Source organism: Balearica regulorum, chromosome 16 (genome assembly GCF_011004875.1).
Source record: "Balearica regulorum gibbericeps isolate bBalReg1 chromosome 16, bBalReg1.pri, whole genome shotgun sequence".
Classification (NCBI taxonomy): Eukaryota; Metazoa; Chordata; class Aves; order Gruiformes; family Gruidae; genus Balearica; species Balearica regulorum.
The window spans coordinates 9,208,637-9,234,596 of record NC_046199.1 but is presented as its reverse complement, the minus strand read 5'-3'; the positions used below and the strand labels follow the sequence as shown (position 1 = coordinate 9,234,596).

At 60.1% G+C, this 25,960-nt stretch overlaps 6 protein-coding genes across 9 annotated transcripts; all 6 read left to right on the top strand.

Annotated features, from left to right (window-relative positions):
* Positions 1-425: 425 nt before the first annotated feature.
* LOC142604134 (tyrosine-protein phosphatase non-receptor type substrate 1-like) lies at positions 426-2,745 on the top strand. Of its 2 annotated transcripts, none has more exons than XM_075768723.1 (6): positions 426-624; positions 693-772; positions 1,090-1,443; positions 1,712-2,026; positions 2,160-2,510; positions 2,604-2,745. In XM_075768723.1, the coding sequence occupies exons 2-6, from the start codon at positions 715-717 to the stop codon at positions 2,705-2,707; spliced, it is 1,182 nt and encodes a 393-aa protein (XP_075624838.1). In that variant the 5' UTR covers positions 426-624; positions 693-714; the 3' UTR covers positions 2,708-2,745. The 2 variants fall into 2 exon arrangements, with proteins under 2 accessions (XP_075624838.1, XP_075624839.1); XM_075768724.1 differs by having other exon boundaries at positions 431-624; positions 2,160-2,504.
* Positions 2,746-3,320: 575 nt separating this feature from the next.
* Positions 3,321-6,166, top strand: LOC142604094 (tyrosine-protein phosphatase non-receptor type substrate 1-like). The gene is made up of 7 exons (XM_075768377.1): positions 3,321-3,819; positions 3,910-3,943; positions 4,007-4,097; positions 4,414-4,764; positions 5,032-5,346; positions 5,480-5,824; positions 5,924-6,166. Exons 3-7 carry the CDS (start codon positions 4,040-4,042, stop codon positions 6,025-6,027), a joined length of 1,173 nt encoding a protein of 390 aa, XP_075624492.1. The 5' UTR covers positions 3,321-3,819; positions 3,910-3,943; positions 4,007-4,039; the 3' UTR covers positions 6,028-6,166.
* A 349-nt stretch (positions 6,167-6,515) lies between these two features.
* Positions 6,516-9,366, top strand: LOC142604133 (signal-regulatory protein beta-1-like). 2 transcript variants are annotated; one of them, XM_075768721.1, is made up of 7 exons: positions 6,516-7,143; positions 7,232-7,265; positions 7,329-7,419; positions 7,737-8,090; positions 8,359-8,673; positions 8,807-9,157; positions 9,251-9,366. In XM_075768721.1, the coding sequence occupies exons 3-7, from the start codon at positions 7,362-7,364 to the stop codon at positions 9,352-9,354; spliced, it is 1,182 nt and encodes a 393-aa protein (XP_075624836.1). In that variant the 5' UTR covers positions 6,516-7,143; positions 7,232-7,265; positions 7,329-7,361; the 3' UTR covers positions 9,355-9,366. The 2 variants fall into 2 exon arrangements, with proteins under 2 accessions (XP_075624836.1, XP_075624837.1); XM_075768722.1 differs by having other exon boundaries at positions 6,516-7,265; positions 8,807-9,151.
* Positions 9,367-9,852: 486 nt separating this feature from the next.
* On the top strand, positions 9,853-12,845 carry LOC142604135 (signal-regulatory protein beta-1-like). 2 transcript variants are annotated; one of them, XM_075768725.1, is made up of 6 exons: positions 9,853-10,588; positions 10,668-10,769; positions 11,086-11,436; positions 11,705-12,019; positions 12,153-12,497; positions 12,597-12,845. In XM_075768725.1, the coding sequence occupies exons 2-6, from the start codon at positions 10,712-10,714 to the stop codon at positions 12,698-12,700; spliced, it is 1,173 nt and encodes a 390-aa protein (XP_075624840.1). In that variant the 5' UTR covers positions 9,853-10,588; positions 10,668-10,711; the 3' UTR covers positions 12,701-12,845. The 2 variants fall into 2 exon arrangements, with proteins under 2 accessions (XP_075624840.1, XP_075624841.1); XM_075768726.1 differs by lacking the exon at positions 9,853-10,588 and having other exon boundaries at positions 10,633-10,769.
* A 1,194-nt stretch (positions 12,846-14,039) lies between these two features.
* Positions 14,040-16,328, top strand: LOC142604136 (tyrosine-protein phosphatase non-receptor type substrate 1-like). Its single transcript, XM_075768727.1, has 5 exons — positions 14,040-14,119; positions 14,437-14,787; positions 15,023-15,337; positions 15,471-15,815; positions 15,915-16,328. Exons 1-5 carry the CDS (start codon positions 14,062-14,064, stop codon positions 16,016-16,018), a joined length of 1,173 nt encoding a protein of 390 aa, XP_075624842.1. The 5' UTR covers positions 14,040-14,061; the 3' UTR covers positions 16,019-16,328.
* Positions 16,329-16,466: 138 nt separating this feature from the next.
* Positions 16,467-25,317, top strand: NSFL1C (NSFL1 cofactor). The gene is made up of 9 exons (XM_075768728.1): positions 16,467-16,604; positions 17,465-17,562; positions 18,547-18,621; positions 19,831-19,996; positions 20,356-20,448; positions 21,064-21,173; positions 21,623-21,760; positions 22,276-22,440; positions 23,456-25,317. Exons 1-9 carry the CDS (start codon positions 16,503-16,505, stop codon positions 23,616-23,618), a joined length of 1,110 nt encoding a protein of 369 aa, XP_075624843.1. The 5' UTR covers positions 16,467-16,502; the 3' UTR covers positions 23,619-25,317.
* The last annotated feature ends 643 nt before the right edge of the window (positions 25,318-25,960 follow it).

Here is a 25,960-nt window from a genome sequence, read left to right as displayed (position 1 = left end):
GAGAAGCTGCACAGGAAATGGAGGCGAGCGGGCGCGGGCTGTTAACGCTTTTAGTGCCCGTCCCGGGGCGGGCGGGGGGCAGCGGCAGAGCCGGCCGGGAGCTCCGCGGGGCTTCCCCGCCGAAGGGCATCACCCGAGGGCATCGTCCCGGTCCGCCCCGGCCCCGAGGCACTGAGCTGGGCACGGGGCAGCGGCTCTGCCCTCCCCGGTTCGACAAGCCGGCCGCAGCGCTGGCTGCGGGGGGGGCTCGGGTGAAGCCCTGGGCGAGCTCTGCACCGCGGGCCCACGGGAGACGCCGGCCCATGCCCCGCTCCTGCTGGCAAGGGCTGGGTGTCCCCCCGACACCCCGGGCTGCCGAGCTGCCGTCTGGCCATGCGTGGGGGAGCGTGCCGGATCGGGGCCCCTCTCCGTGGCTGCCCGGTGCCCGTGGCACGCATCCGCAGGGGGAGCGGGACCGACATCGCTGGCGAGGACCGGCGTCGTGATGTGAGATGGTGTGAGCACTGTGAGAACTGGCTGGGACTTGTGCAAGGGGTCCGTGAGGAACTTGGCCAGCAGCGAGCCCCTTCCTTCCTCTTCGCCAGAGAGAGACCAGCGCTCTGCTGAGCTGAGCTGAGCCATTGAGTCGAGCTGAGTGGAGCCCAGCTGAGCTGAGCTGAGCTGAGTCAAGCCCAGCTGAGCGGAGTCATCAGGGAGCAGGACTTGGGAATCGCCATGGCTTGGGTGCTGATTCTCACCGGCCTGATGCTGCTCCTGCTCCGCAGAGCCCCAGGTGAGTGGGGGCCCCGCACAGCCCCAGCACCTTTCCCACGCCACGCTCCCCTGCACCGCTGGCAGGGCAATCCTTCCCTGTGCCCGCGGACATCTGGGGCTCTTCTCTCACTGCCTCCCTTCCAGCTTGCTTTTATCCCCAACCAAAGAGTTTGGTTTACTCCAGCACATCCCAGGGGCCCCTGGCCTTCCTGGTCCCACAGTCCCCAGCAGCACCGGCTGCCCTGGGGGGGGTGAGGGATGGGGACATTTCTCTGTCCCCTGCCCTCAGCTCCAGTGCCCCTTGTCAGCCCCAAAACCTCCTGTCGCTGTGCCCAGGTGCGGGTGCCCAGGCAGTTCAGGACTCCAAGCCGGAGCAGCCCCAGTACAAGGTGGAGGTGACAGCGGGACAGAACCTCACCCTGAACTGCACCACATCTAGAAACAGTTCCATCCCCGGCCCCGTGAAGTGGCTGAAGGGCTGGGGCACTGGGAACGAGACCATCTATGACCAGACGGGCGTCTTCCCCCGCGTGACGAGGGCACTGATTGGGTCTGACACGGACTTCACCATCCGCATCAGGGATGTTCGACCCGAGGATGCTGGCACCTATTACTGCGTGAAGTTCCCCAAATCTCTGGATGGTGATGAGCCGTTTCTGCGTGGAAAGGGCACGGTGGTGTCTGTACGTGGTGAGTGGGGCTCCCAGAGCAGCTCCCGCTGGGAACCAGCCCTGCTGGGCGCAGTCCCCGGCACAGCCCATCCCATCCCAGCCCGGTGGGCTCTGCTCTGGGCGAGTGGGGACAGGGAGGGGGCTTAGGGGGCCAGTCCCAGCTGAGGGTCCCATGGGCCGTCCCCAGGCACATCCGTGCCATCCCGGGACCCCTCGCTCCCTGCGGCCCTGGGGCCGGGCGTGGGGGGGCAGAGCCTGGTCTGACGGCCCCACGCTTCTCCCCGCAGCCAAACCCACCCGCCCCGTCGTGTCCGGGCCCGGCCGCAGACAGAAGCCAGGGCAGTCGGTGCCTTTCACCTGCACGGCCGGAGGGTTCTTCCCCAAAGACATCGCCGTGAAATGGCTCAAGGACGAGGCCCAGATCTCAGCTCAGCAGCCCCAGATCACCCTTGGGCGGACAAATTCCTCCTACAACATGGCCAGCACCGTGACGGTGACGCTGCAGGAGCACGATGTCCGCTCACAGCTGGTCTGCGAGGTGCAGCACCCCACGCTGACGGCCCCGCTGAGGGGGACGTACCAGCTCAGGCAAGCCCTGCGAGGTGAGGGCTGGGTTGGGACCGGCGCTCGGGGTGTCCAGTTCCCGCAGGGCTGGGGGTCCTGGGGCGGGGACGGGGCACCCTGCGGGCAGTGGAGCTGGGGGACCCTGTTAGCAGGCGCTGCCTCTCTTCCCAGTCCCCCCCAGCATCCGCCTGCTCCCTGACCCGCCGAGCCCTGTGGAGGTGAACAAGACTGTGAACTTCACCTGCCATGTGAAAGGGTTTTACCCAGGAGATGTGACTGTCACCTGGCTGGAGAATGGGATGCAGATGAAGGTGGAGAACATATCCCGGCCGGAGGAGCCCCCCTCGGGCTTGTTTGAGCTGAGGAGCCAGCTGGAGGTCCAAGCAACGGATGAGAAAAACGGGTCCGTGTTCACCTGCCGGGTGGTGCACGATGCCCAGGCCCCCGATGACACGAAAACCACCCTGCGGATCGTCGACCCGGCCAGGGAGGGGCTGAGTGGCCGGTCCCAGACAGGTAACGGTGTGTGAGAGCTGCTGGGTCCCTGCAGTGGTGGGGGCTGCGGGATGCCTGTCCTCGGGCCCCGGCCACTCATGTCCCCTGTCCCCACCGCAGGTGTGAGCGTCCTGTCCAGCCCCGGCTTGTGGCTTGGCATCCTGCTGGAGAAGGGGCTCCTGGGCGGCCTCCTCATCTTCCTCTTCAAGCGCGGGAGGGCATGAGGAGGGAAACACCGGGGCTGCAACCCGGTCTTGCTCCATGACAGCCCGCGGTTGGTCCGGTCACAGCGCCAGGAGTGGGTCCCAGGGGCTGGGTTGCCGCCAGTTTTGTCATGTGTAGCTGGAAATAAACAGGCTGGGATGCACAGAGTGCCCTGGGCTGCTCCGCGCCGCTGGTCCCGGGTGCCTGCAGCCCACACAGCCGCCCTCGCCAGGCCTTGGGGGTGCCAGTCCCGGGGTTCGGCTCTACACAGCGCTGGGTTGGACCTGCACAGCCCATCCCCCTTGCCCCCCCTTGCCCCCCCCCCAGCCCCAAAAGGTGGTCAGAGGAGGAAAGCCCCCCCGACCGCTGTTTCTCTTCGCTGGCCTGCTCGCGTTAGCCATCTGCTGCGGCGGCCGGGCCTCTCCCCCGCCGTCCCCCCCGGGCAGCAGCAGCAGCCAGCGGGGCAGGGAAGCGGGAGAGCTGCCGGGGGGCTGCCGCCGCCGCCCCGCTCCGTACTCACCCGAGAGCCGCAGCGGGCAGAGGCTGAGCTGCCCGAGCAGGAGCTGGGCCACTGCAGCGGCGCGCCAAGCCATGGGCACTGCCCAAAGTTTGGGCTCCGGCTGCGGGAGAAGGAAAAGGAGAAGCTGCACAGGAAATGGAGGCGAGCGGGCGCGGGCTGTTAACGCTTTTAGTGCCCGTCCCGGGGCGGGCGGGGGGCAGCGGCAGAGCCGGCCGGGAGCTCCGCGGGGCTTCCCCGCCGAAGGGCATCACCCGAGGGCATCGTCCCGGTCCGCCCCGGCCCCGAGGCACTGAGCTGGGCACGGGGCAGCGGCTCTGCCCTCCCCGGTTCGACAAGCCGGCCGCAGCGCTGGCTGCGGGGGGGGCTCGGGTGAAGCCCTGGGCGAGCTCTGCACCGCGGGCCCACGGGAGACGCCGGCCCATGCCCCGCTCCTGCTGGCAAGGGCTGGGTGTCCCCCCGACACCCCGGGCTGCCGAGCTGCCGTCTGGCCACGCGTGGGGGAGCGTGCCGGATCGGGGCCCCTCTCCGTGGCTGCCCGGTGCCCGTGGCACGCATCCGCAGGGGGAGCGGGACCGACATCGCTGGCGAGGACCGGCGTCGTGATGTGAGATGGTGTGAGCACTGTGGGAACTGGCTGGGACTTGTGCAAGGGGTCCGTGAGGAACTTGGCCAGCAGCGAGCCCCTTCCTTCCTCTTCGCCAGAGAGAGACCAGCGCTCTGCTGAGCTGAGCTGAGCCATTGAGTCGAGCTGAGTGGAGCCCAGCTGAGCTGAGCTGAGCTGAGTCAAGCCCGGCTGAGCTGAGCCATCAGGGAGCAGGACTTGGGAATCGCCATGGCTCGGGTGCTGCTTCTCACTGCCCTGATGCTACTCCTGCTCCGCAGAGCCCCAGGTGAGTGGGGGCCCCGCACAGCCCCAGCACCTTTCCCACGCCACGCTCCCCTGCACCGCTGGCAGGGCAATCCTTCCCTGTGCCCGCGGACATCTGGGGCTCTTCTCTCACTGCCTCCCTTCCAGCTTGCTTTTATCCCCAACCAAAGAGTTTGGTTTACTCCAGCACATCCCAGGGGCCCCTGGCCTTCCTGGTCCCACAGTCCCCAGCAGCACCGGCTGCCCTGGGGGGGTGAGGGATGGGGACATTTCTCTGTCCCCTGCCCTCAGCTCCAGTGCCCCTTGTCAGCCCCAAAACCTCCTGTCGCTGTGCCCAGGTGCGGGTGCCCAGGCAGTTCAGGACTCCAAGCCGGAGCAGCCCCAGAACAAGGTGGAGGTGACAGCGGGACAGAACCTCACCCTGATCTGCACCACCAAAACCACTTCCATCCCCGGCCCCATGAAGTGGCTGAAGGGCTGGGGCACTGGGAACGAGACCATCTATGACCAGACGGGCGTCTTCCCCCGCGTGACGAGGGCAGTGAGTGGGTCTGACACGGACTTCACCATCCGCATCAGGGATGTTCAACCCGAGGATGCTGGCACCTATTACTGCGTGAAGTTCCCCAAATCTCTGGATGGCGATGAGCCGTTTCTGCGTGGAAAGGGCACGGTGGTGTCCGTACGTGGTGAGTGGGGCTCCCAGAGCAGCTCCCGCTGGGAACCAGCCCTGCTGGGCGCAGTCCCCAGCACAGCCCATCCCATCCCAGCCCGGTGGGCTCTGCTCTGGGCGAGTGGGGACAGGGAGGGGGCTCGGGGGCCGGTCCCAGCTGAGGGTCCCGTGGGCCTTTCCCAGGCACATCCGTGCCATCCCGGGACCCCTCGCTCCCTGCGGCCCTGGGGCCGGGCGTGGGGGGGCAGAGCCTGGTCTGACGGCCCCACGCTTCTCCCCGCAGCCAAACCCACCCGCCCGGTCGTGTCCGGGCCCGGCCGCAGACAGAAGCCAGGGCAGTCGGTGCCTTTCACCTGCACGGCCGGAGGGTTCTTCCCCAAAGACATCACCGTGAAATGGCTCAAGGACGAGGCCCAGATCTCGGCTCAGCAGCCCCAGATCACCCTTGGGCGGACAAATTCCTCCTACAACATGGCCAGCACCGTGACAGTGACGCTGCAGGAGCACGATGTCCGCTCACAGCTGGTCTGCGAGGTGCAGCACCCCACGCTGACGGCCTCACTGAGGGGGACGTACCAGCTCAGGCAAGCCCTGCGAGGTGAGGGCTGGGTGGGGACCGGCGCTCGGGGTGTCCAGTTCCCGCAGGGCTGGGGGTCCTGGGGCGGGGACGGGGCACCCTGCGGGCAGTGGAGCTGGGGGACCCTGTTAGCAGGCGCTGCCTCTCTTCCCAGTCCCCCCCAGCATCCGCCTGCTCCCTGACCCGCCGAGCCCTGTGGAGGTGAACAAGACTGTGAACTTCATCTGCCATGTGAAAGGGTTTTACCCAGGAGATGTGACTGTCACCTGGCTGGAGAATGGGATGCAGATGAAGGTGGAGAACATATCCCGGCCGGAGGAGCCCCCCTCGGGCTTGTTTGAGCTGAGGAGCCAGCTGGAGGTCCAAGCAACGGATGAGAAAAACGGGTCCGTGTTCACCTGCCGGGTGGTGCACGATGCCCAGGCCCCCAATGACAACAAAACCACCCTGCGGATCGTCGACCCGGCCAGGGAGGGGCTGAGTGGCCGGTCCCAGACAGGTAACGGTGTGTGAGAGCTGCTGGGTCCCTGCAGTGGTGGGGGCTGCGGGATGCCTGTCCTCGGGCCCCGGCCACTCATGTCCCCTGTCCCCACCGCAGGTGTGAGCGTCCTGTCCAGCCCCGGCTTGTGGCTTGGCATCCTGCTGGAGAAGGGGCTCCTGGGCGGCCTCCTCATCTTCCTCTTCAAGCGCGGGAGGGCATGAGGAGGGAAACACCGGGGCTGCAACCCGGTCTTGCTCCATGTCAGCCCGCGGTTGGTCCGGTCACAGCGCCAGGAGTGGGTCCCAGGGGCTGGGTTGCCGCCAGTTTTGTCATGTGTAGCTGGAAATAAACAGGCTGGGATGCACAGAGTGCCCTGGGCTGCTCCGCGCCGCTGGTCCCAGGTGCCCGCAGCCCACACAGCCGCCCTCGCCGGGGCTTGGGGGTGCCAGTCCCGGGGTTCGGCTCTACACAGCGCTGGGTTGGACCTGCACAGCCCATCCCCCTTGCCCCCCCCTTGCCCCCCCCACAGCCCCAAAAGGTGGTCAGAGGAGGAAAGCCCCCCCCGACCGCTGTTTCTCTTCGCTGGCCTGCTCACGTTAGCCATCTGCTGCGGCGGCCGGGCCTCTCCCCCGCCGTCCCCCCCGGGCAGCAGCAGCAGCCAGCGGGGCAGGGAAGCGGGAGAGCTGCCGGGGGGCTGCCGCCGCCGCCCCGCTCCGTACTCACCCGAGAGCCGCAGCGGGCAGAGGCTGAGCTGCCCGAGCAGGAGCTGGGCCACTGCAGCGGCGCGCCAAGCCATGGGCACTGCCCAAAGTTTGGGCTCCGGCTCCGGGAGAAGGAAAAGGAGAAGCTGCACAGGAAATGGAGGCGAGCGGGCGCGGGCTGTTAACGCTTTTAGTGCCCGTCCCGGGGCGGGCGGGGGGCAGCGGCAGAGCCGGCCGGGAGCTCCGCGGGGCTTCCCCGCCGAAGGGCATCACCCGAGGGCATCGTCCCGGTCCGCCCCGGCCCCGAGGCACTGAGCTGGGCACGGGGCAGCGGCTCTGCCCTCCCCGGTTCGACAAGCCGGCCGCAGCGCTGGCTGCGGGGGGGGCTCGGGTGAAGCCCTGGGCGAGCTCTGCACCGCGGGCCCACGGGAGACGCCGGCCCATGCCCCGCTCCTGCTGGCAAGGGCTGGGTGTCCCCCCGACACCCCGGGCTGCCGAGCTGCCGTCTGGCCACGCGTGGGGGAGCGTGCCGGATCGGGGCCCCTCTCCGTGGCTGCCCGGTGCCCGTGGCACGCATCCGCAGGGGGAGCGGGACCGACATCGCTGGCGAGGACCGGCGTCGTGATGTGAGATGGTGTGAGCACTGTGAGAACTGGCTGGGACTTGTGCAAGGGGTCCGTGAGGAACTTGGCCAGCAGCGAGCCCCTTCCTTCCTCTTCGCCAGAGAGAGACCAGCGCTCTGCTGAGCTGAGCTGAGCCATTGAGTCGAGCTGAGTGGAGCCCAGCTGAGCTGAGCTGAGCTGAGCCAAGCCCGGCTGAGCTGAGCCATCAGGGAGCAGGACTTGGGAATCGCCATGGCTCGGGTGCTGCTTCTCACTGCCCTGATGCTGCTCCTGCTCCGCAGAGCCCCAGGTGAGTGGGGGCCCCGCACAGCCCCAGCACCTTTCCCACGCCACGCTCCCCTGCACCGCTGGCAGGGCAATCCTTCCCTGTGCCCGCGGACATCTGGGGCTCTTCTCTCACTGCCTCCCTTCCAGCTTGCTTTTATCCCCAACCAAAGAGTTTGGTTTACTCCAGCACATCCCAGGGGCCCCTGGCCTTCCTGGTCCCACAGTCCCCAGCAGCACCGGCTGCCCTGGGGGGGGTGAGGGATGGGGACATTTCTCTGTCCCCTGCCCTCAGCTCCAGTGCCCCTTGTCAGCCCCAAAACCTCCTGTCGCTGTGGCCAGGTGCGGGTGCCCAGGCAGTTCAGGACTCCAAGCCGGAGCAGCCCCAGGACAAGGTGGAGGTGACAGCGGGACAGAACCTCACCCTGAACTGCACCACATCTAGAAACAGTTTCATCCCCGGCCCCGTGAAGTGGCTGAAGGGCTGGGGCACTGGGAACGAGACCATCTATGACCAGACGGGCGTCTTCCCCCGCGTGACGAGGGCACTGATTGGGTCTGACACGGACTTCACCATCCGCATCAGGGATGTTCGACCCGAGGATGCTGGCACCTATTACTGCGTGAAGTTCCCCAAATCTCTGGATGGTGATGAGCCGTTTCTGCGTGGAAAGGGCACGGTGGTGTCCGTACGTGGTGAGTGGGGCTCCCAGAGCAGCTCCCGCTGGGAACCAGCCCTGCTGGGCGCAGTCCCTGGCACAGCCCATCCCATCCCAGCCCGGTGGGCTCTGCTCTGGGCGAGTGGGGACAGGGAGGGGGCTTAGGGGGCCAGTCCCAGCAGAGGGTCCCATGGGCCTTTCCCAGGCACATCCGTGCCATCCCGGGACCCCTCGCTCCCTGCGGCCCTGGGGCCGGGCGTGGGGGGGCAGAGCCTGGTCTGACGGCCCCACGCTTCTCCCCGCAGCCAAACCCACCCGCCCGGTCGTGTCTGGGCCCGGCCGCAGACAGAAGCCAGGGCAGTCGGTGCCTTTCACCTGCACGGCCGGAGGGTTCTTCCCCAAAGACATCACCGTGAAATGGCTCAAGGACGAGGCCCAGATCTCGGCTCAGCAGCCCCAGATCACCCTTGGGCGGACAAATTCCTCCTACAACATGGCCAGCACCGTGACGGTGACGCTGCAGGAGCACGATGTCCGCTCACAGCTGGTCTGCGAGGTGCAGCACCCCATGCTGACGGCCCCGCTGAGGGGGACGTACCAGCTCAGGCAAGCCCTGCGAGGTGAGGGCTGGGTGGGGACCGGCGCTCGGGGTGTCCAGTTCCCGCAGGGCTGGGGGTCCTGGGGCGGGGACGGGGCACCCTGCGGGCAGTGGAGCTGGGGGACCCCGTTAGCAGGTGCTGCCTCTCTTCCCAGTCCCCCCCAGCATCCGCCTGCTCCCTGACCCGCCGAGCCCTGTGGAGGTGAACAAGACTGTGAACTTCATCTGCCACGTGAAAGGGTTTTACCCGGGAGATGTGACTGTCACCTGGCTGGAGAATGGGATGCAGATGAAGGTGGAGAAGATCTCCCGGCCGGAGGAGCGCCCCTCGGGCTTGTTTGAGCTGAGGAGCCAGCTGGAGGTCCAAGCAACGGAGAGAAAGAACGGGTCCGTGTTCACCTGCCGGGTGGTGCACGATGCCCAGGCCCCCGATGACACGAAAACCACCCTGCGGATCGTCGACCCGGCCAGGGAGGGGCTGAGTGGCCGGTCCCAGACAGGTAACGGTGTGTGAGAGCTGCTGGGTCCCTGCAGTGGTGGGGGCTGCGGGATGCCTGTCCTCGAGCCCCGGCCACTCATGTCCCCTGTCCCCACCGCAGGTGTGAGCGTCCTGTCCAGCCCCGGCTTGTGGCTTGGCATCCTGCTGGAGAAGGGGCTCCTGGGCGGCCTCCTCATCTTCCTCTTCAAGCGCGGGAGGGCATGAGGAGGGAAACACCGGGGCTGCAACCCGGTCTTGCTCCATGACAGCCCGCGGTTGGTCCGGTCACAGCGCCAGGAGTGGGTCCCAGGGGCTGGGTTGCCGCCAGTTTTGTCATGTGTAGCTGGAAATAAACAGGCTGGGATGCACAGAGTGCCCTGGGCTGCTCCGCGCCGCTGGTCCCGGGTGCCTGCAGCCCACACAGCCACCCTCGCCAGGCCTTGGGGGTGCCAGTCCCGGGGTTCGGCTCTACACAGCGCTGGGTTGGACCTGCACAGCCCATCCCCCTTGCCCCCCCTTGCCCCCCCCCACAGCCCCAAAAGGTGGTCAGAGGAGGAAAGCCCCCCCCGACCGCTGTTCCTCTTTGCCGGCCTGCTCGCGTTAGCCATCTGCTGCGGCGGCCGGGCCTCTCCCCCGCCGTCCCCCCCGGGCAGCAGCAGCAGCAGCCAGCGGGGCAGGGAAGCGGGAGAGCTGCCGGGGGGCTGCCGCCGCCGCCCCGCTCCGTACTCACCCGAGAGCCGCAGCGGGCAGAGGCTGAGCTGCCCGAGCAGGAGCTGGGCCACTGCAGCGGCGCGCCAAGCCATGGGCACTGCCCAAAGTTTGGGCTCCGGCTCCGGGAGAAGGAAAAGGAGAAGCTGCACAGGAAATGGAGGCGAGCGGGCGCGGGCTGTTAACGCTTTTAGTGCCCGTCCCGGGGCGGGCGGGGGGCAGCGGCAGAGCCGGCCGGGAGCTCCGCGGGGCTTCCCCGCCGAAGGGCATCACCCGAGGGCATCGTCCCGGTCCGCCCCGGCCCCGAGGCACTGAGCTGGGCACGGGGCAGCGGCTCTGCCCTCCCCGGTTCGACAAGCCGGCCGCAGCGCTGGCTGCGGGGGGGGCTCGGGTGAAGCCCTGGGCGAGCTCTGCACCGCGGGCCCACGGGAGACGCCGGCCCATGCCCCGCTCCTGCTGGCAAGGGCTGGGTGTCCCCCCGACACCCCGGGCTGCCGAGCTGCCGTCTGGCCACGCGTGGGGGAGCGTGCCGGATCGGGGCCCCTCTCCGTGGCTGCCCGGTGCCCGTGGCATGCATCCGCAGGGGGAGAGGGACCGACATCGCTGGCGAGGACCGGCGTCGTGATGTGAGATGGTGTGAGCACTGTGGGAACTGGCTGGGACTTGTGCAAGGGATCCGTGAGGAACTTGGCCAGCAGCGAGCCCCTTCCTTCCTCTTTGCCAGAGAGAGACCAGTGCTCTGCTGAGCTGAGCCGAGCCAAGCCGAGCTGGGCTGAGCCATTGAGTCGAGCTGAGTGGAGCCCAGCTGAGCTGAGCTGAGCTGAGCCAAGCCCGGCTGAGCTGAGCCATCAGGGAGCAGGACTTGGGAATCGCCATGGCTCGGGTGCTGCTTCTCACTGCCCTGATGCTGCTCCTGCTCTGCAGAGCCCCAGGTGAGTGGGGGCCCCGCACAGCCCCAGCACCTTTCCCACGCCACGCTCCCCTGCACCGCTGGCAGGGCAATCCTTCCCTGTGCCCGCGGACATCTGGGGCTCTTCTCTCACTGCCTCCCTTCCAGCTTGCTTTTATCCCCAACCAAAGAGTTTGGTTTACTCCAGCACATCCCAGGGGCCCCTGGCCTTCCTGGTCCCACAGTCCCCAGCAGCACTGGCTGCCCTGGGGGGGTGAGGGATGGGGACATTTCTCTGTCCCCTGCCCTCAGCTCCAGTGCCCCTCGTCAGCCCCAAAACCTCCTGTCGCTGTGGCCAGGTGCGGGTGCCCAGGCGGGTCAGGACTTCATGCCGGAGCAGCCCCAGGACAAGGTGGAGGTGACAGCGGGACAGAACCTCACCCTGATCTGCACCACCAAAACCAGTTCCATCCCTGGCCCCGTGAAGTGGCTGAAGGGCTGGGGCACTGGGAACGAGACCATCTATGACCACACAGGCTTCTTCCCCCGCGTGACGAGGGCAGTGAGTGGGTCCGACACGGACTTCACCATCCGCATCAGGGATGTTCAACCTGAGGATGCTGGCACCTATTACTGCGTGAAGTTCCGCAAATCTGTGGATCATAATGAGCCGTTTCTGCGTGGAAAGGGCTCGGTGGTGTCTGTACGTGGTGAGTGGGGCTCCCAGAGCAGCTCCCGCTGGGAACCAGCCCTGCTGGGCGCAGTCCCTGGCACAGCCCATCCCATCCCAGCCCGGTGGGCTCTGCTCAGGGTGAGTGGGGACAGGGAGGGGGCTTAGGGGGCCAGTCCCAGCTGAGGGTCCCGTGGGCCTTTCCCAGGCACATCCGTGCCATCCCGGGACCCCTCGCTCCCTGCGGCCCTGGGGCCGGGCATGGGGGGGCAGAGCCTGGTCTGACGGCCCCACGCTTCTCCCCGCAGCCAAACCCACCCGCCCGGTCGTGTCCGGGCCCAGCCGCAGACAGAAGCCAGGGCAGTCGGTGCCTTTCACCTGCACGGCCGGAGGGTTCTTCCCCAAAGACATCGCCGTGAAATGGCTCAAGGACGAGGCCCAGATCTCGGCTCAGCAGCCCCAGATCACCCTTGGGCGGACAAATTCCTCCTACAACATGGCCAGCACCGTGACGGTGACGCTGCAGGAGCACGATGTCCGCTCACAGCTGGTCTGCGAGGTGCAGCACCCCACGCTGACGGCCCCGCTGAGGGGGACGTACCAGCTCAGGCAAGCCCTGCGAGGTGAGGGCTGGGTGGGGACCGGCGCTCAGGGTGTCCAGTTCCCGCAGGGCTGGGGGTCCTGGGGCGGGGACGGGGCACCCTGCGGGCAGTGGAGCTGGGGGACCCTGTTAGCAGGTGCTGCCTCTCTTCCCAGTCCCCCCCAGCATCCGCCTGCTCCCTGACCCGCCGAGCCCTGTGGAGGTGAACAAGACTGTGAACTTCACCTGCCACGTGAAAGGGTTTTACCCAGGAGACGTGACCGTCACCTGGCTGGAGAATGGGATGCAGATGAAGGTGGAGAAGATCTCCCGGCCGGAGGAGCGCCCCTCGGGCTTGTTTGAGCTGAGGAGCCAGCTGGAGGTCCAAGCAACGGAGAGGAAGAACGGGTCCGTGTTCACCTGCCGGGTGGTGCACGATGCCCAGGCCCCCGATGACACGAAAACCACCCTGCGGATCGTCGACCCGGCCAGGGAGGGGCTGAGTGGCCGGTCCCAGACAGGTAACGGTGTGTGAGAGCTGCTGGGTCCCTGCAGTGGTGGGGGCTGCGGGATGCCTGTCCTCGAGCCCCGGCCACTCACGTCCCCTGTCCCCACCGCAGGTGTGAGCGTCCTGTCCAGCCCCGGCTTGTGGCTTGGCATCCTGCTGGAGAAGGGGCTCCTGGGCGGCCTCCTCATCTTCCTCTTCAAGCGCGGGAGGGCATGAGGAGGGAAACACCGGGGCTGCAACCCCGTCTTGCTCCATGACAGCCCGCGGTTTGTCCGGTCACAGCGCCAGGAGTGGGTCCCAGGGGCTGGGTTGCCGCCAGTTTTGTCATGTGTAGCTGGAAATAAACAGGCTGGGATGCACAGAGTGCCCTGGGCTGCTCCGCGCCGCTGGTCCCGGGTGCCCGCAGCCCACACAGCCGCCCTCGCCAGGCCTTGGGGGTGCCAGTCCCGGGGTTCGGCTCTACACAGCGCTGGGTTGGACCTGCACAGCCCATCCCCCTTGCCCCCCCTTGCCCCCCCCCACAGCCCCAAAAGGTGGTCAGAGGAGGAAAGCCCCCCCGACCGCTGTTCCTCTTTGCCGGCCTGCTCGCGTTAGCCATCTGCTGCGGCGGCCGGGCCTCTCCCCCGCCGTCCCCCCCGGGCAGCAGCAGCAGCAGCCAGCGGGGCAGGGAAGCGGGAGAGCTGCCGGGGGGCTGCCGCCGCCGCCCCGCTCCGTACTCACCCGAGAGCCGCAGCGGGCAGAGGCTGAGCTGCCCGAGCAGGAGCTGGGCCACTGCAGCGGCGCGCCAAGCCATGGGCACTGCCCAAAGTTTGGGCTCCGGCTGCGGGAGAAGGAAAAGGAGAAGCTGCACAGGAAATGGAGGCGAGCGGGCGCGGGCTGTTAACGCTTTTAGTGCCCGTCCCGGGGCGGGCGGGGGGCAGCGGCAGAGCCGGCCGGGAGCTCCGCGGGGCTTCCCCGCCGAAGGGCATCACCCGAGGGCATCGTCCCGGTCCGCCCCGGCCCCGAGGCACTGAGCTGGGCACAGGGCAGCGGCTCTGCCCTCCCCGGTTCGACAAGCCGGCCGCAGCGCTGGCTGCGGGGGGGGCTCGGGTGAAGCCCTGGGCGAGCTCTGCACCGCGGGCCCACGGGAGACGCCGGCCCATGCCCCGCTCCTGCTGGCAAGGGCTGGGTGTCCCCCCGACACCCCGGGCTGCCGAGCTGCCGTCTGGCCACGCGTGGGGGAGCGTGCCGGATCGGGGCCCCTCTCCGTGGCTGCCCGGTGCCCGTGGCACGCATCCGCAGGGGGAGCGGGACCGACATCGCTGGCGAGGACCGGCGTCGTGATGTGAGATGGTGTGAGCACTGTGGGAACTGGCTGGGACTTGTGCAAGGGGTCCGTGAGGAACTTGGCCAGCAGCGAGCCCCTTCCTTCCTCTTTGCCAGAGAGAGACCAACGCTCTGCTGAGCTGAGCTGAGCCGAGACAAGCCGAGCTGGGCTGAGCCATTGAGTCGAGCTGAGTGGAGCCCAGCTGAGCTGAGCTGAGCTGAGTCAAGCCCAGCTGAGCAGAGTCATCAGGGAGCAGGACTTGGGAATCGCCATGGCTTGGGTGCTGATTCTCACTGCCCTGATGCTGTTCCTGCTCCGCAGAGCCCCAGGTGAGTGGGGGCCCCGCACAGCCCCAGCACCTTTCCCACGCCACGCTCCCCTGCACCGCTGGCAGGGCAATCCTTCCCTGTGCCCGCGGACATCTGGGGCTCTTCTCTCACTGCCTCCCTTCCAGCTTGCTTCTATCCCCAACCAAAGAGTTTGGTTTACTCCAGCACATCCCAGGGGCCCCTGGCCTTCCTGGTCCCACAGTCCCCAGCAGCACTGGCTGCCCTGGGGGGGGTGAGGGATGGGGACATTTCTCTGTCCCCTGCCCTCAGCTCCAGTGCCCCTTGTCAGCCCCAAAACCTCCTGTCGCTGTGGCCAGGTGCGGGTGCCCAGGCAGTTCAGGACTCCAAGCCGGAGCAGCCCCAGGACAAGGTGGAGGTGACAGCGGGACAGAACCTCACCCTGAACTGCACCACCAAAAACGGTTCCATCCCCGGCCCCATGAAGTGGCTGAAGGGCTGGGGCACTGGGAACGAGACCATCTATGAGCAGAAGGGCGTCTTCCCCCGCGTGACGAGGGCACTGATTGGGTCTGACACGGACTTCACCATCCGCATCAGGGATGTTCAACCCGAGGATGCTGGCACCTATTACTGCGTGAAGTTCCCCAAATCTCTGGATGGTGATGAGCCGTTTCTGCGTGGAAAGGGCACGGTGGTGTCCGTACGTGGTGAGTGGGGCTCCCAGAGCAGCTCCCGCTGGGAACCAGCCCTGCTGGGCGCAGTCCCTGGCACAGCCCATCCCATCCCAGCCCGGTGGTCTCTGCTGGGCCAGTCCCAGCTGAGGGTCCCATGGGCCGTCCCCAGGCACATCCGTGCCATCCCGGGACCCCTCGCTCCCTGCGGCCCTGGGGCCGGGCGTGGGGGGGCAGAGCTGTTCTGACGGCCCCACGCTTCTCCCCGCAGCCAAACCCACCCACCCGGTCGTGTCCGGGCCCGGCCGCAGACAGAAGCCAGGGCAGTCGGTGCCTTTCACCTGCACGGCCGGAGGGTTCTTCCCCAAAGACATCGCCGTGAAATGGCTCAAGGACGAGGCCCAGATCTCGGCTCAGCAGCCCCAGATCACCCTTGGGCGGACAAATTCCTCCTACAACATGGCCAGCACCGTGACGGTGACGCTGCAGGAGCACGATGTCCGCTCACAGCTGGTCTGCGAGGTGCAGCACCCCACGCTGACGGCCCCGCTGAGGGGGACGTACCAGCTCAGGCAAGCCCTGCGAGGTGAGGGCTGGGTGGGGACCGGCGCTCGGGGTGTCCAGTTCCCACGGTGCTGGGGGTCCTGGGGCGGGGACGGGGCACCCTGCGGGCAGTGGAGCTGGGGGACCCTGTTAGCAGGTGCTGCCTCTCTTCCCAGTCCCCCCCAGCATCCGCCTGCTCCCTGACCCGCCGAGCCCTGTGGAGGTGAACAAGACTGTGAACTTCACCTGCCACCTGAAAGGGTTTTACCCAGGAGACGTGACCGTCACCTGGCTGGAGAATGGGATGCAGATGAAGGTGGAGAAGATCTCCCGGCCGGAGGAGCGCCCCTCGGGCTTGTTTGAGCTGAGGAGCCAGCTGGAGGTCCAAGCAACGGAGAGGAAGAACGGGTCCGTGTTCAACTGCCGGGTGATGCACGATGCCCAGGCCCCCGATGACACGAAAACCACCCTGCGGATCGTCGACCCGGCCAGGGAGGGGCTGAGTGGCCGGTCCCAGACAGGTAACGGTGTGTGAGAGCTGCTGGGTCCCTGCAGTGGTGGGGGCTGCGGGATGCCTGTCCTCGAGCCCCGGCCACTCACGTCCCCTGTCCCCACCACAGGTGTGAGCGTCCTGTCCAGCCCCGGCTTGTGGCTTGGCATCCTGCTGGAGAAGGGGCTCCTGGGTGGCCTCCTCATCTTCCTCTTCAAGCGCGGGAGGGCATGAGGAGGGAAACACCGGGGCTGCAACCCCGTCTTGCTCCATGACAGCCCGCGGTTTGTCCGGTCACAGCGCCAGGAGTGGGTCCCAGGGGCTGGGTTGCCGCCAGTTTTGTCATGTGTAGCTGGAAATAAACAGGCTGGGATGCACAGAGTGCCCTGGGCTGCTCCGCGCCGCTGGTCCCAGGTGCCCGCAGCCCACACAGCCGCCCTCGCCGGGGCTTGGGGGTTCCCGTCCCAGGGTTCGGCTGTGCACTTCCCGGGGCTGGACCCATCGCAGCCTGGGACCGGGCCCTGCACGCCCCAGGACGGGACCCTGCACCCTCCGGGGCCCCGCGCATCGCCCCGCCGCCCGGCAGGGCCCGCTGTGCACGGAGCCGCGCGATCCGCGTTGCGCGACGTTGTTTCTGCCCGGGAGCGTTTGTTGGCGCGCAGGGGGCGGGGCGGGGGGCGCGGGCCCCGGCGGGATTTGAGTGCTGCACCGCGGCAAGATGGCGGGCAGGGAGGAGGCGTTGAGGGAGTTCGTGGCTGTGACTGGTGTCGAGGAGGAGCGAGCGCGCTTCTTCCTGGAGTCCGCCGGCTGGGATCTCCAGGTACCTCCGCCGCCGTCTCGGTTCACTCCGCCCTTCTCGGCCCGCTGAGGAGGGGGGTGGCTCGGCGGCGGGGCGCGGCCGAGGCCAGCGCCGGGTGGGGGCCGCGGCCTGGAGGGCGTCGCGATGGCGGGAGGGGTGGAGCGCTGGGCCGGGAGCTCGGTCTCCTGCAGGCTCAGGCCTCGCCCGACGGCCGCTCCTGAGTCCCTGGCCGGGCTGCCAGGGTCGGGCTGAGTCGGTACCGCGGGTCCGTGCGCCCGTTTGGGCCCAAGCCCGTCCTCGTTCTCTCGTTAATTTGAACATAGCTAATTTCTAGCATGGCGCGAGGAACTGGGAGGTTCTGGATTTTGCCGGGTTTGTGTAGGTTTTCCTTGAATGCTCGTGGGGCTGTTAGAGCTCTGCTGTTGGTGCTGTCAGCAGCAGTCCCAGCACCCCCAAATTAAGGAGGAGATGGGCCACCTCTCTGACCTGCCCCTGTCTCCCACTGCCCTGAACAATCTGGCTGTGTTTAATTAACTCAGAGTCTACTCATGGGTGTCACAAAAGCAGCTGTTTCAGCGGTAATTTTAGCATAACCTCTGTAGAAATATTGCAGAATAAGGGCCTCTGGTTGGGGAAGATGCTGTGGCATACCTGTAGTGGTGAGAGTCCTGCCATAACAAAGCCACACATGAGACATTGGCACAGCCTGATCTTTGCTAGGACCTCCAAAGGGGGAAATGACATTAAATGTCTTTAGTGTCGATGTGCCTTAAGAGGTCTGACATGACAAAAGCTTCAGCTGTGTTTCTTGTGTGTGGTTTTTCCATTGTTCTGGAATGTTTGCTTTCATCCTGAAAAGCTCCTGTGGTGTTCCTTTCCAGATTGCGCTTGCCAGTTTCTACGAGGATGGGGGTGATGAGGACATTCTGACTCTTCCCCAGCCGACACCCAGCTCTATTTCTAGAGGCACTGCAGCCAGGTGGGGAGGGAGCTTCAGCTCAGACCAATCTCTTTATCAGCAGCTTGTAAACCTGATGGTGGAAACTATTTATGTAAAAACACAAGCTCTAAAGTATTAATTATATGTTGATTTTCAGGAGAAGTAGCTCTGTATTTAGATCTGCTTCACCTCGTTTGGCTCTCTAGAAATTGTGAAAACATCAGCATGTATATATTGCAAGCACAGATGTTATTGCACAACTAATCCAAAGATCAGTTAGGACAACTTGCCTCATTGCTCAGAAAAAACTTGATTTGTCTTTTGAGGCTAGAAGACAGTTGTTTGGTGATGCTTTCATTTGAGCAGATTGATATTAGGAAAAATATTACCTAATTTTGTATGACACCTGGTCTGATCAATTTGAGCATTTTACAAAAAGAAGTTCATTTTGCCTTACCAAATCCCTGTGCAGTAGGGAAATACTATCCAGTGTTAAAGAAAAGGAGTTACTGACTGTGTCTTGAAGGAAAAGCGCTCTCAGTTCAGGCTTTGGTGGATAAAGTCCATATTGCAGAAGAACCCTGTTTCAGTTGGATCTGAGCTAACAGCCTCAGCAGAAATGACGAGAGGGGAAGGACGGGGAGGCTGAGCTGTCCTGGGGCCTGGAAGAGAAACCTGTGCTTGTGCATGTTGGGAAGTGGCGGCTCTTCCAAACAGGCAACAAAATCGAGGACGCAAGAAAGGAAGGTGACTGAAGACTCACCGCTTCTGCTGTGTCTGCAGTTGCCATCTGAGCCTCCTCCAGCGTGCTCGCTCCTGTTTCCTGTCGGTGTAGTTGGCAGAGAGGTCCAGGAGCTTGTTTCACCACTCAGTCACACCAGTGCTGACCTGTCATTTCATAGAGTAATGAATCAGACTCTAAAAGCAGAACAGAGTCAGCCTAACTGCTGCCTTCAGGAGCTTTTGCTTATGTGGTTGAAATGTGTCATGAGGCTGACGTACTTCTCTGATTGACTTTTGCAGTGACCATAGAGTAACATCCTTTAGAGACCTTGTTCATGCACAGGAGGATGACGATGAAGAGGAGGAGGGACAGCGGTAGGTTTTCAGTTAAAGACTTCAAACCTGTGATTGTATCCCTGCCCTTTTGTGATGGCTTGCTGCTTGTGTACGGGTTTTTTTAAAAAGCAGATTTAAGTCGATATGAAATTCCTGTACTGAAAAATACTAGGTTTGACATGGAAAGGTTGGTCAGTGCCAAGTCTGTGCATAAGCACGTGCTCAGCATGGCTGTATAAGCACCAGTTTTCATCGTTGAATTGTGCTGTAAGAGAAAGCTTAAGATAGGATGTGGAAGCTCTAGGTTAAGAATAGAAAAAAGCCCAGATCATCATTTGTGTCCATAGAGAATGGAAACATGGGAGTAATGCAGGGATTGTTTTTATTTCTGCTTGGGGTTTTGGGGGTGGTTTTTTTGTTGGTGGGGGGTTTTTTTGTTTTGTTTTTTTAATGCTGCTGAAGGGTAATGTAATGGATTATGGAGGTGGAAAGAAAAATGTAGGTCCCCTTTCCGATGGGAACATGGCGTACTAGTGAGAAAGTCATCTACAGTGTCAGCTGTAAGTAGTTAAATGGCCTTAAGGTTAACAGGCAAGGTAGATTGAATGGAACTGATGTATCTTAAGGTGGCTCAACCTAGGTAGACTGCATGGTCTTCTGCAAACAGATGTGAGCTTGCTCTGTATGTGTTACAAGCCACCTGGAAGCTAATAAACTCACTCTTCCAGAAGTGCTTAATTGCACTTCAGTGAATGTACATTCAGTGCTTCCAGTTCGGATCCATCGTGTGTGTGGTGATCTATAAGTGTGGCATGATTGTATGCCTTCCCTCAAAATACCAGTTCGATGTTGCCCATTTTCTTCCATCTGACAGGTCAGAGACTTGCTGAAAGTCTTGGTCAGCTTGGTAATATAGCTGGTACTAGCTTTTGAAACTGAGCTTTGTCAGCCTGGACTGTTTCTCTTGCTAGGTCTGAGAGAGTCATCACTTAATTGCTGTTGATCAATGGATAGTTTTATGGTATCTGACCATAAATAAAAAGAAAGTCTCTGCAGTACCGGAACTCATAAATGGCCACAGTAGGAGATATACTGGTAGTAGCTAATGTTTGTAGATCCAAACTGTTTCATTAAGCTGCACAAATATGAACAAGTGAATCCTGATGTAAAACTGCTGGGTCCTATCACATACATCTCCTGGAGAAGCAGTGGTCTGGGCTTACCCAGAAACCGTGTGCTTTCTGTCAGGTTTTATGCCGGTGGCTCAGAGAGAAGTGGACAGCAGATTGTTGGTCCTCCAAGGAAGAAGAGTCCCAATGAGCTGGTGGAGGATCTGTTCAAAGGAGCAAAGGAGCACGGTGCGGTGGCGGTTGATCGGACGGCCAAGAGCGGTGGCGAGACTAGCAAGCCGAAAGTGAGGAGTGATGAGTTCTTCTTCCTTCGGTTCCCCATTTCAGTTGTTGTCCGTGTATGGCTCCCACCATGATAGTACCGGGTTTGGTACTGTGGAGTCCTGGATTTATCTTAAAAGGACAGCTAAGTCAGGTCTCCTCCCTTAGCACAGCTCTAGTTCATGTGTCACAGTGGCAGGAAAAGCCACTTTCTTGTGCCATGTTTCTTAATTTGTTCAAGCTGGTTGCTGTGCCTACAGGACAATAGATGTTGTTGATGCCACGAAGCCCCTGTTCACCCATAACAGTGCTGGGGAAAGGGAAGCAAGCGATGTTGGGTTTGTGTCATTCTATAACCTCTTTGCCCACCCCTCTCTTGCAGCCTTTTGCCGGGGGAGGGTATCGCCTTGGGGCTACTCCAGAGGAGGAGTCTGCTTATGTGGCAGGAGAGAGGAGACAGAACTCTGCTCAGGATGTGAGTATCTCTCTGTTCTGTTTTGTAGATGTGAGCTTGTAAGCCCAGAGAGTTATAAAGCTTGATAAAAATTCAAGAGGACAGAAGTATGGTAAATCCTGCTTCTCATGGGATTTCTGATTAGAAAATAATAGATGCTTGGGTCTTGGGTAAGCAGTTTTCTGATGAACTCCTAATTACAAATCTGAGTGTTCCTTAGAAGTGCGGATTGTGAAAAATAGTTTGCAGAGAGCACTAGGTGATTAACTCGTCTTTATCCACTGAAAAGATGTGGAGCTAACAGCATCAATGCAAGATTCTCCTCCTTGGTTTGTGAGCAAATACCCATCTAGGCCTTGGTGGGAGCTTGGTTTAGACTCCTTGCCTAGCACGCTCTTGGCTCCTCAACCATATTTATCAAAAAGGCATCTGTGATGCCACCTTCTAGGAATTGATGCATGACCATTACACAGCCAGTGCTTTGGGTTTTTCCCTCAGCCCAGAGGAACCTCGTCGGAATGTTTTGTGCAGCTTGAAATTCCTCTGCCAGTCAGGAACTTTTCACTTTGCATCCGGTTGTTGTTCTTACAAAGATGCTTCAGTGACACCTGTTGTTTTTTTGGGGGGCTGCTGCAGGTGCATGTTGTACTGAAGCTCTGGAAGAGTGGATTCAGTCTGGACAGCGGAGAACTGAGGAGCTACCAGGATCCGTCCAATGCCCAGTTTCTTGATGATATCCGCAGAGGGTATGTAGCAAGAGGGAAGAGAAAGAATAGCTGTTTTCTAAAACACAAGCATTTGTGGAATTCAGGATGTTGGCTCAATGGCACATCTCACCTGAGCTTTCTTATAGAGCTAGATTCTTAATATGGAAACTATGGGAGGACAGACTTGAACATTTACATAAATGGGAAGTGGCCTTGGTTTGTATGGGGCCTTCAGAGTTCGAAATGAACAAAACAGCCATTTATATTTGGGCTGGACATTTCTAATGCATGGTATCACTCCAGCTGAGGACCAGGGAAAAGTAACCTTTAATTTGTGTCTGTCAGTGAGGAGGTGTGCATCTGCCTTCTTAATTAAGCAAGAGCTCACTGCGATTCCTGAAATTCCAGAGGTCTGTGGCTGGCACTTTTTTTCCGCACTTTCCTGACTCGCTTCTTCAGGCAGCTGCCTCAGGACACTCTCTTTGCAGGGAAGTCCCAGCAGAGCTGCGCAGGTTAGCACGGGGTGGACAAGTGAACCTGGATATGGAGGATCACCGTGATGAGGAGTATGTGAAACCTAAAAGTGTCTTCAAAGCTTTTACTGGAGAAGGACAGAAGTTGGGCAGGTGAGAAGATAGCAGCACTGGTTTGCTGTGTGTGTGATGTGAGAGAGTCACTTGAATCAAAAGGCTCAATCTAGGAAAACTCTCATCTTTCTGAAGAAAAGGCACTCGGTGCCTCTGGTATGGGAGGCGTTCCTCTATGAGAGGACATGAGGCTTCCTGGCATGTACTGTGAGATGGCTCAGCCTTTCTGTGGCTGGAGGCAGATCCCTAGTTTGGAACCACTGTGGTATGTTGCATACAAGCAGTTTTTCCAAGTTACACTGCCCCTGTTCCTGCGGGTGTGTGAAGACCCATGATGTGGTGCTGCAAAGGGAAATGGTAGAGGTGAAGTCATAAGCAAGTTCGTGCTGCCTAGTTGACTCCTAAAATCTCACTTCCCACTTGCGTTGGTGTCTTTTCACCAGGAACCCTGGTAGTTGGGCCCAGCAGGTGATAAGCTGCCCCACTTCTGGCACCCTGCAGCCAGGTGAGTCATCTGTTTTTTAACAGCTCTCCTTGTGTGTCTCTGTTCTCAGCACTGCACCCCAGGTGATGGGCACCAGCTCGCCAGCCCAGCAGGCAGAGAATGAAGCCAAAGCCAGTTCTGCCATCGCTATTGATGAGTCTGAGCCCATCACCAACATCCAAATTCGGCTTGCTGATGGTGGGCGCCTGGTCCAGAAGTTTAACCACAATCACAGGTACAAACGCAACAGGAGACACAAGTTACTAATGACACTGCAAACTGTGCACAGATGGAGCAGATGTTAAAATCCTGGCTAGCCTGCTAAAGGGAGCTCTGGGGATCCTTCGGTATAGGTGAAGAGGAATAAAACTATTGTGAGGTTTTAAGGCAGTTGTCAAGTGTTGGAAAGATAGGATTTGCTTTCCAAATAGTGATGGATTACAGCCAGTGATACTGCACCTGGGAGCTTCATTATTATCTGTGGAACTTTCCTTAATGTCAGCTATAAAAAAACTGAATCTCTTCTAAGGGCTTTAGAAACTGTCAGATAACTAGTAACTTGGATGAATTGTTCTGACTCTCAGTTCAGATTTTTTTACTGGGCTAAAGGGCTGCTCTTACAGCAGTTTAGTTCCCTTGGACAAGGAAAGCTGCCTTGTATTCGCTGCTGCTTCGTTAGACTTCCCTCCTGAAGTCCTTTCACCTACCTGATCTCGGAGAGCGTGGTCATTTGTTCATACTTGTTCCTCCAGTTTCTGAGAGAATCAAGCATGATGCAATAAGTTAAAAAAACCCCTTCTTCTACCATCGAGTGTAGGAAATAGATCCAGTGTGGCTGCTCTTGGGAGTTAAGATCATCTAGATTATGCTGTGTGTGATGTGCTCAGTCACTTATAGCAGCTAGTATCAAGCAATTTATTAATCCCTTTGTCTTGAAGGCTTCTGAACCCTTCCAGTTTCAGATAGCTGCCTGACAACACAAACATTCCAGTTGGGCAGTGTAAAAGAACAGGTAGCTGAAAGTCTTTAACCTATAAAGCAGCTTGTGTTGTTTCACTGAATGGGAGCCAACAGAGGAGTAGCTTAAATCACAATTGTCTGGCTGCGGCCTCTACTGTTAGCTGAAAAGCAAATGCAGCAAGTGCAGGGCTGCGTGCTGTGGAAAGGGTGAATTTAGGATGTTGCCATGTGTTTTTCCAGGATGTTCAGTAACAGGATCACCCTCGTGTGTTTTTGATCCCTTTGGACAGGATCCGCGACATCCGGCTCTTCATAGTAGATGCCCGGCCAGCGATGGCTGCCACCAGTTTCGTCCTCATGACCACCTTCCCAAATAAAGAGCTGACTGATGAGAACCAAACCCTGAAGGAAGCCAACCTGCTCAATGCTGTCATTGTTCAGCGGTTAACATAAAGGAACCCACCTCTGGCCACACGCCTGCCTGCAGTGCGCATGTGTCGTCTGGTCCTGTGCAACACAGGCTCGCATCTACTTGTAGCTCTGGGTTCTTAGGTCTTGGTTGGACTTTTTTTCCTCTTTAGTTGCATTTCCCATGTGGTGGGGTTTTTTTTTGGGGTTGTTCTTTTTTTTTTTTTTTTTTTTTTTTGTGATGATCAGTGGACTTTAAAATAAATAAATGAAACGAATCCGTTTTGAAAGGAGCTGCAGCCTATTGTGCCACAAATTCTCCCAGGAGAGTTCAGTTACTCTTGTGGATTGCATTACTGCACTCTTTAGAGGGGAGGAATATAAGGCGGAAGGGAGCTCCCAGGGAGCAGTTTCTGTCCATTGCCAATTGACTGTTCATCAGAATCCTTTTGCTTTTCTCTCTCCTCCAGGGACTGCTGAAAAGTGCTCCCTTTATTTTCGCATATTAAATATAAACTATACAAGAATGGGTGATCTGATTGTCAGGATAATGGTTACACTACTGTAAAAGCATTCTAGGGGAAGTCTTTGTGAAACAGCTGTTGCTCAGTGTGGGGAAAACTCCGATGTGTCTGTGCAGTTGTAAAGTTTAATGCTTTTCTTGGGCTTTCCTGGAGAGAAAGTCCTGACTTTCCTTCCCTCAGCAGAACTCTTAGGGGTGTTCATTGTGGTACCCACCTGCCCTGCCTGCACTTTTCTCCAGCAGTCCAGACTGACTGCAGTTTTAATTTGCTGTATTGCGTTTCTCTGAGAAACCCAACTTGCTGCTGACTTTTTGTTTCCAAGAAGGCACAAAGCTGAATCAGCTTGAAGTGATGGAAAGTAAAAGGCAAATAGTTTATCTCACTGGAAAGCAAGTTTTATTTTAAGAGGTGAATTATTGAGATGATGGAAACAGTTCAGGTGGAAAAACTCAAGGCTGTAGTACCCCCTAATTTATTTTCTTTCCTCTGCTGAGGGCTAAAATAGCTGAATTCTCCACTTTTGGTCTGTTCTGCTGTTTGTGTTTTGGGTTCAGGTCTCCATATCTTTCTTTGCTTTGAACAGAATCCTGCGGGCGAATTCATTACACCTAGACATGAGGGGCTGGTAACGCTGGCGTAGCATCACACGTATAAGTTGCCATCTAGTGTTGTGCCACGGCACTTTGCACCAACCCGCGACATGTTTGCTATCCTAGCTCTGGGTTTCATAGCAGAACTCTGAGCTGTGCTGAACCATGGACACCAGCTAACTGGGAGCTGCGCTGCACCAGCAGTATCCTTTCGAGAGCAGCTGCACTGCTGCCATGCAAAGGGTTGGAGCGTGTCGTCCGCTTCCTGCCTTAGTTACTGGAGCCCTGCGGCTGCTGCGCTGTAAGTCCACTCCCCTCAGCGCTCTGAAGCTTCCAGGTCCTCACCTTGGTGCGAGAGCAGAGAACAAGCTGTAGGGAGGAGGAGGAGGCTGGGGGAGGGCCAGCAAGTTGGACAGGTTCAGCGTGAGAAACTCGCTTGGCTGCCTGTATTAATAACAAAACTGCGGGAGTAGATACTGGAGCTTAGCAAGGACATTCTTACAACAGTTTCTCAACTGAGAGCTAAATTAACTTACATTTTTTCATTACTAAATGGATATATAGTGTGCGTAACAGCAAATTTGTAAATTATTGTGAAAATTGCCATTAAAAGCCCACAAAATAGGAAAATGGCGTTTGACCCTTTCTAATAATCGCTACCATCTGTTCTCATATTTTGCATGATGTACATGTGGATGTCTACTCACTGCTTTGGGTTGCATTGTGAGCAGGCTTCCCATTGCTGAGCTGGCTTCAGCTAAATGACATTAAAAACCTCAGCAGCATTTTTGTAAAGATCTTTTCTGACAGGTGAACGTGGGGTTTCCCTGCCTGCATCACTTGATGTTGTATAGTATGACAACTTAATCATCTGTGTGAACCAGTACGGAGAGAATTCATAAAGGGAATTTCCCTCGGAGCTAAATATAGTCACAACTGCCTTGTGGGAAGTCACACATTATTAATTGTTCATCAGAGGATTTCTTGTATCCTGATCTTCTCCACAGGTCATTTTGGGGACCTGGGACAACATCTTCCAGACCACTGGCCAGGATGCGCCCCTAGAGCCAGAAAGAAAGTTTCTCTAACAGAAAAAGTACAAATTACTTGTCTCCTGCTTCTGCCTTGGTTAGCTGGTGGCATCAGAGGACTGAGGTGGTGACTAGCCGGCATCTGCGGTCTTTGGCTGGATGAGCTGGCCACGTTGGTTTCCCCAAAATTAAATGAGAGTTGGCAGCTAGACAGCAACTCGTCTAGCTGCTGACCTCAAGGA

Coding starts and splice junctions, on each gene's coding strand:
- LOC142604136 (XM_075768727.1), top strand. CDS start 14,062: ATGGCTTGGGTGCTGATTCTCACTGCCCTGATGCTGTTCCTGCTCCGC. Junction 15,338..15,470: donor GCTCAGGCAAGCCCTGCGAG/GTGAGGGCTGGG, acceptor CTCTCTTCCCAG/TCCCCCCCAGCATCCGCCTG. Junction 15,816..15,914: donor GAGTGGCCGGTCCCAGACAG/GTAACGGTGTGT, acceptor TCCCCACCACAG/GTGTGAGCGTCCTGTCCAGC.
- LOC142604094 (XM_075768377.1), top strand. CDS start 4,040: ATGGCTCGGGTGCTGCTTCTCACTGCCCTGATGCTACTCCTGCTCCGC. Junction 4,098..4,413: donor CCTGCTCCGCAGAGCCCCAG/GTGAGTGGGGGC, acceptor CGCTGTGCCCAG/GTGCGGGTGCCCAGGCAGTT. Junction 4,765..5,031: donor CACGGTGGTGTCCGTACGTG/GTGAGTGGGGCT, acceptor TTCTCCCCGCAG/CCAAACCCACCCGCCCGGTC.
- LOC142604133 (XM_075768721.1), top strand. CDS start 7,362: ATGGCTCGGGTGCTGCTTCTCACTGCCCTGATGCTGCTCCTGCTCCGC. Junction 7,420..7,736: donor CCTGCTCCGCAGAGCCCCAG/GTGAGTGGGGGC, acceptor CGCTGTGGCCAG/GTGCGGGTGCCCAGGCAGTT. Junction 9,158..9,250: donor CCGGTCCCAGACAGGTAACG/GTGTGTGAGAGC, acceptor TCCCCACCGCAG/GTGTGAGCGTCCTGTCCAGC.
- LOC142604135 (XM_075768725.1), top strand. CDS start 10,712: ATGGCTCGGGTGCTGCTTCTCACTGCCCTGATGCTGCTCCTGCTCTGC. Junction 11,437..11,704: donor CTCGGTGGTGTCTGTACGTG/GTGAGTGGGGCT, acceptor TTCTCCCCGCAG/CCAAACCCACCCGCCCGGTC. Junction 12,498..12,596: donor GAGTGGCCGGTCCCAGACAG/GTAACGGTGTGT, acceptor TCCCCACCGCAG/GTGTGAGCGTCCTGTCCAGC.
- NSFL1C (XM_075768728.1), top strand. CDS start 16,503: ATGGCGGGCAGGGAGGAGGCGTTGAGGGAGTTCGTGGCTGTGACTGGT. Junction 16,605..17,464: donor CCGCCGGCTGGGATCTCCAG/GTACCTCCGCCG, acceptor GTTCCTTTCCAG/ATTGCGCTTGCCAGTTTCTA. Junction 18,622..19,830: donor GAAGAGGAGGAGGGACAGCG/GTAGGTTTTCAG, acceptor GCTTTCTGTCAG/GTTTTATGCCGGTGGCTCAG.
- LOC142604134 (XM_075768723.1), top strand. CDS start 715: ATGGCTTGGGTGCTGATTCTCACCGGCCTGATGCTGCTCCTGCTCCGC. Junction 773..1,089: donor CCTGCTCCGCAGAGCCCCAG/GTGAGTGGGGGC, acceptor CGCTGTGCCCAG/GTGCGGGTGCCCAGGCAGTT. Junction 2,027..2,159: donor GCTCAGGCAAGCCCTGCGAG/GTGAGGGCTGGG, acceptor CTCTCTTCCCAG/TCCCCCCCAGCATCCGCCTG.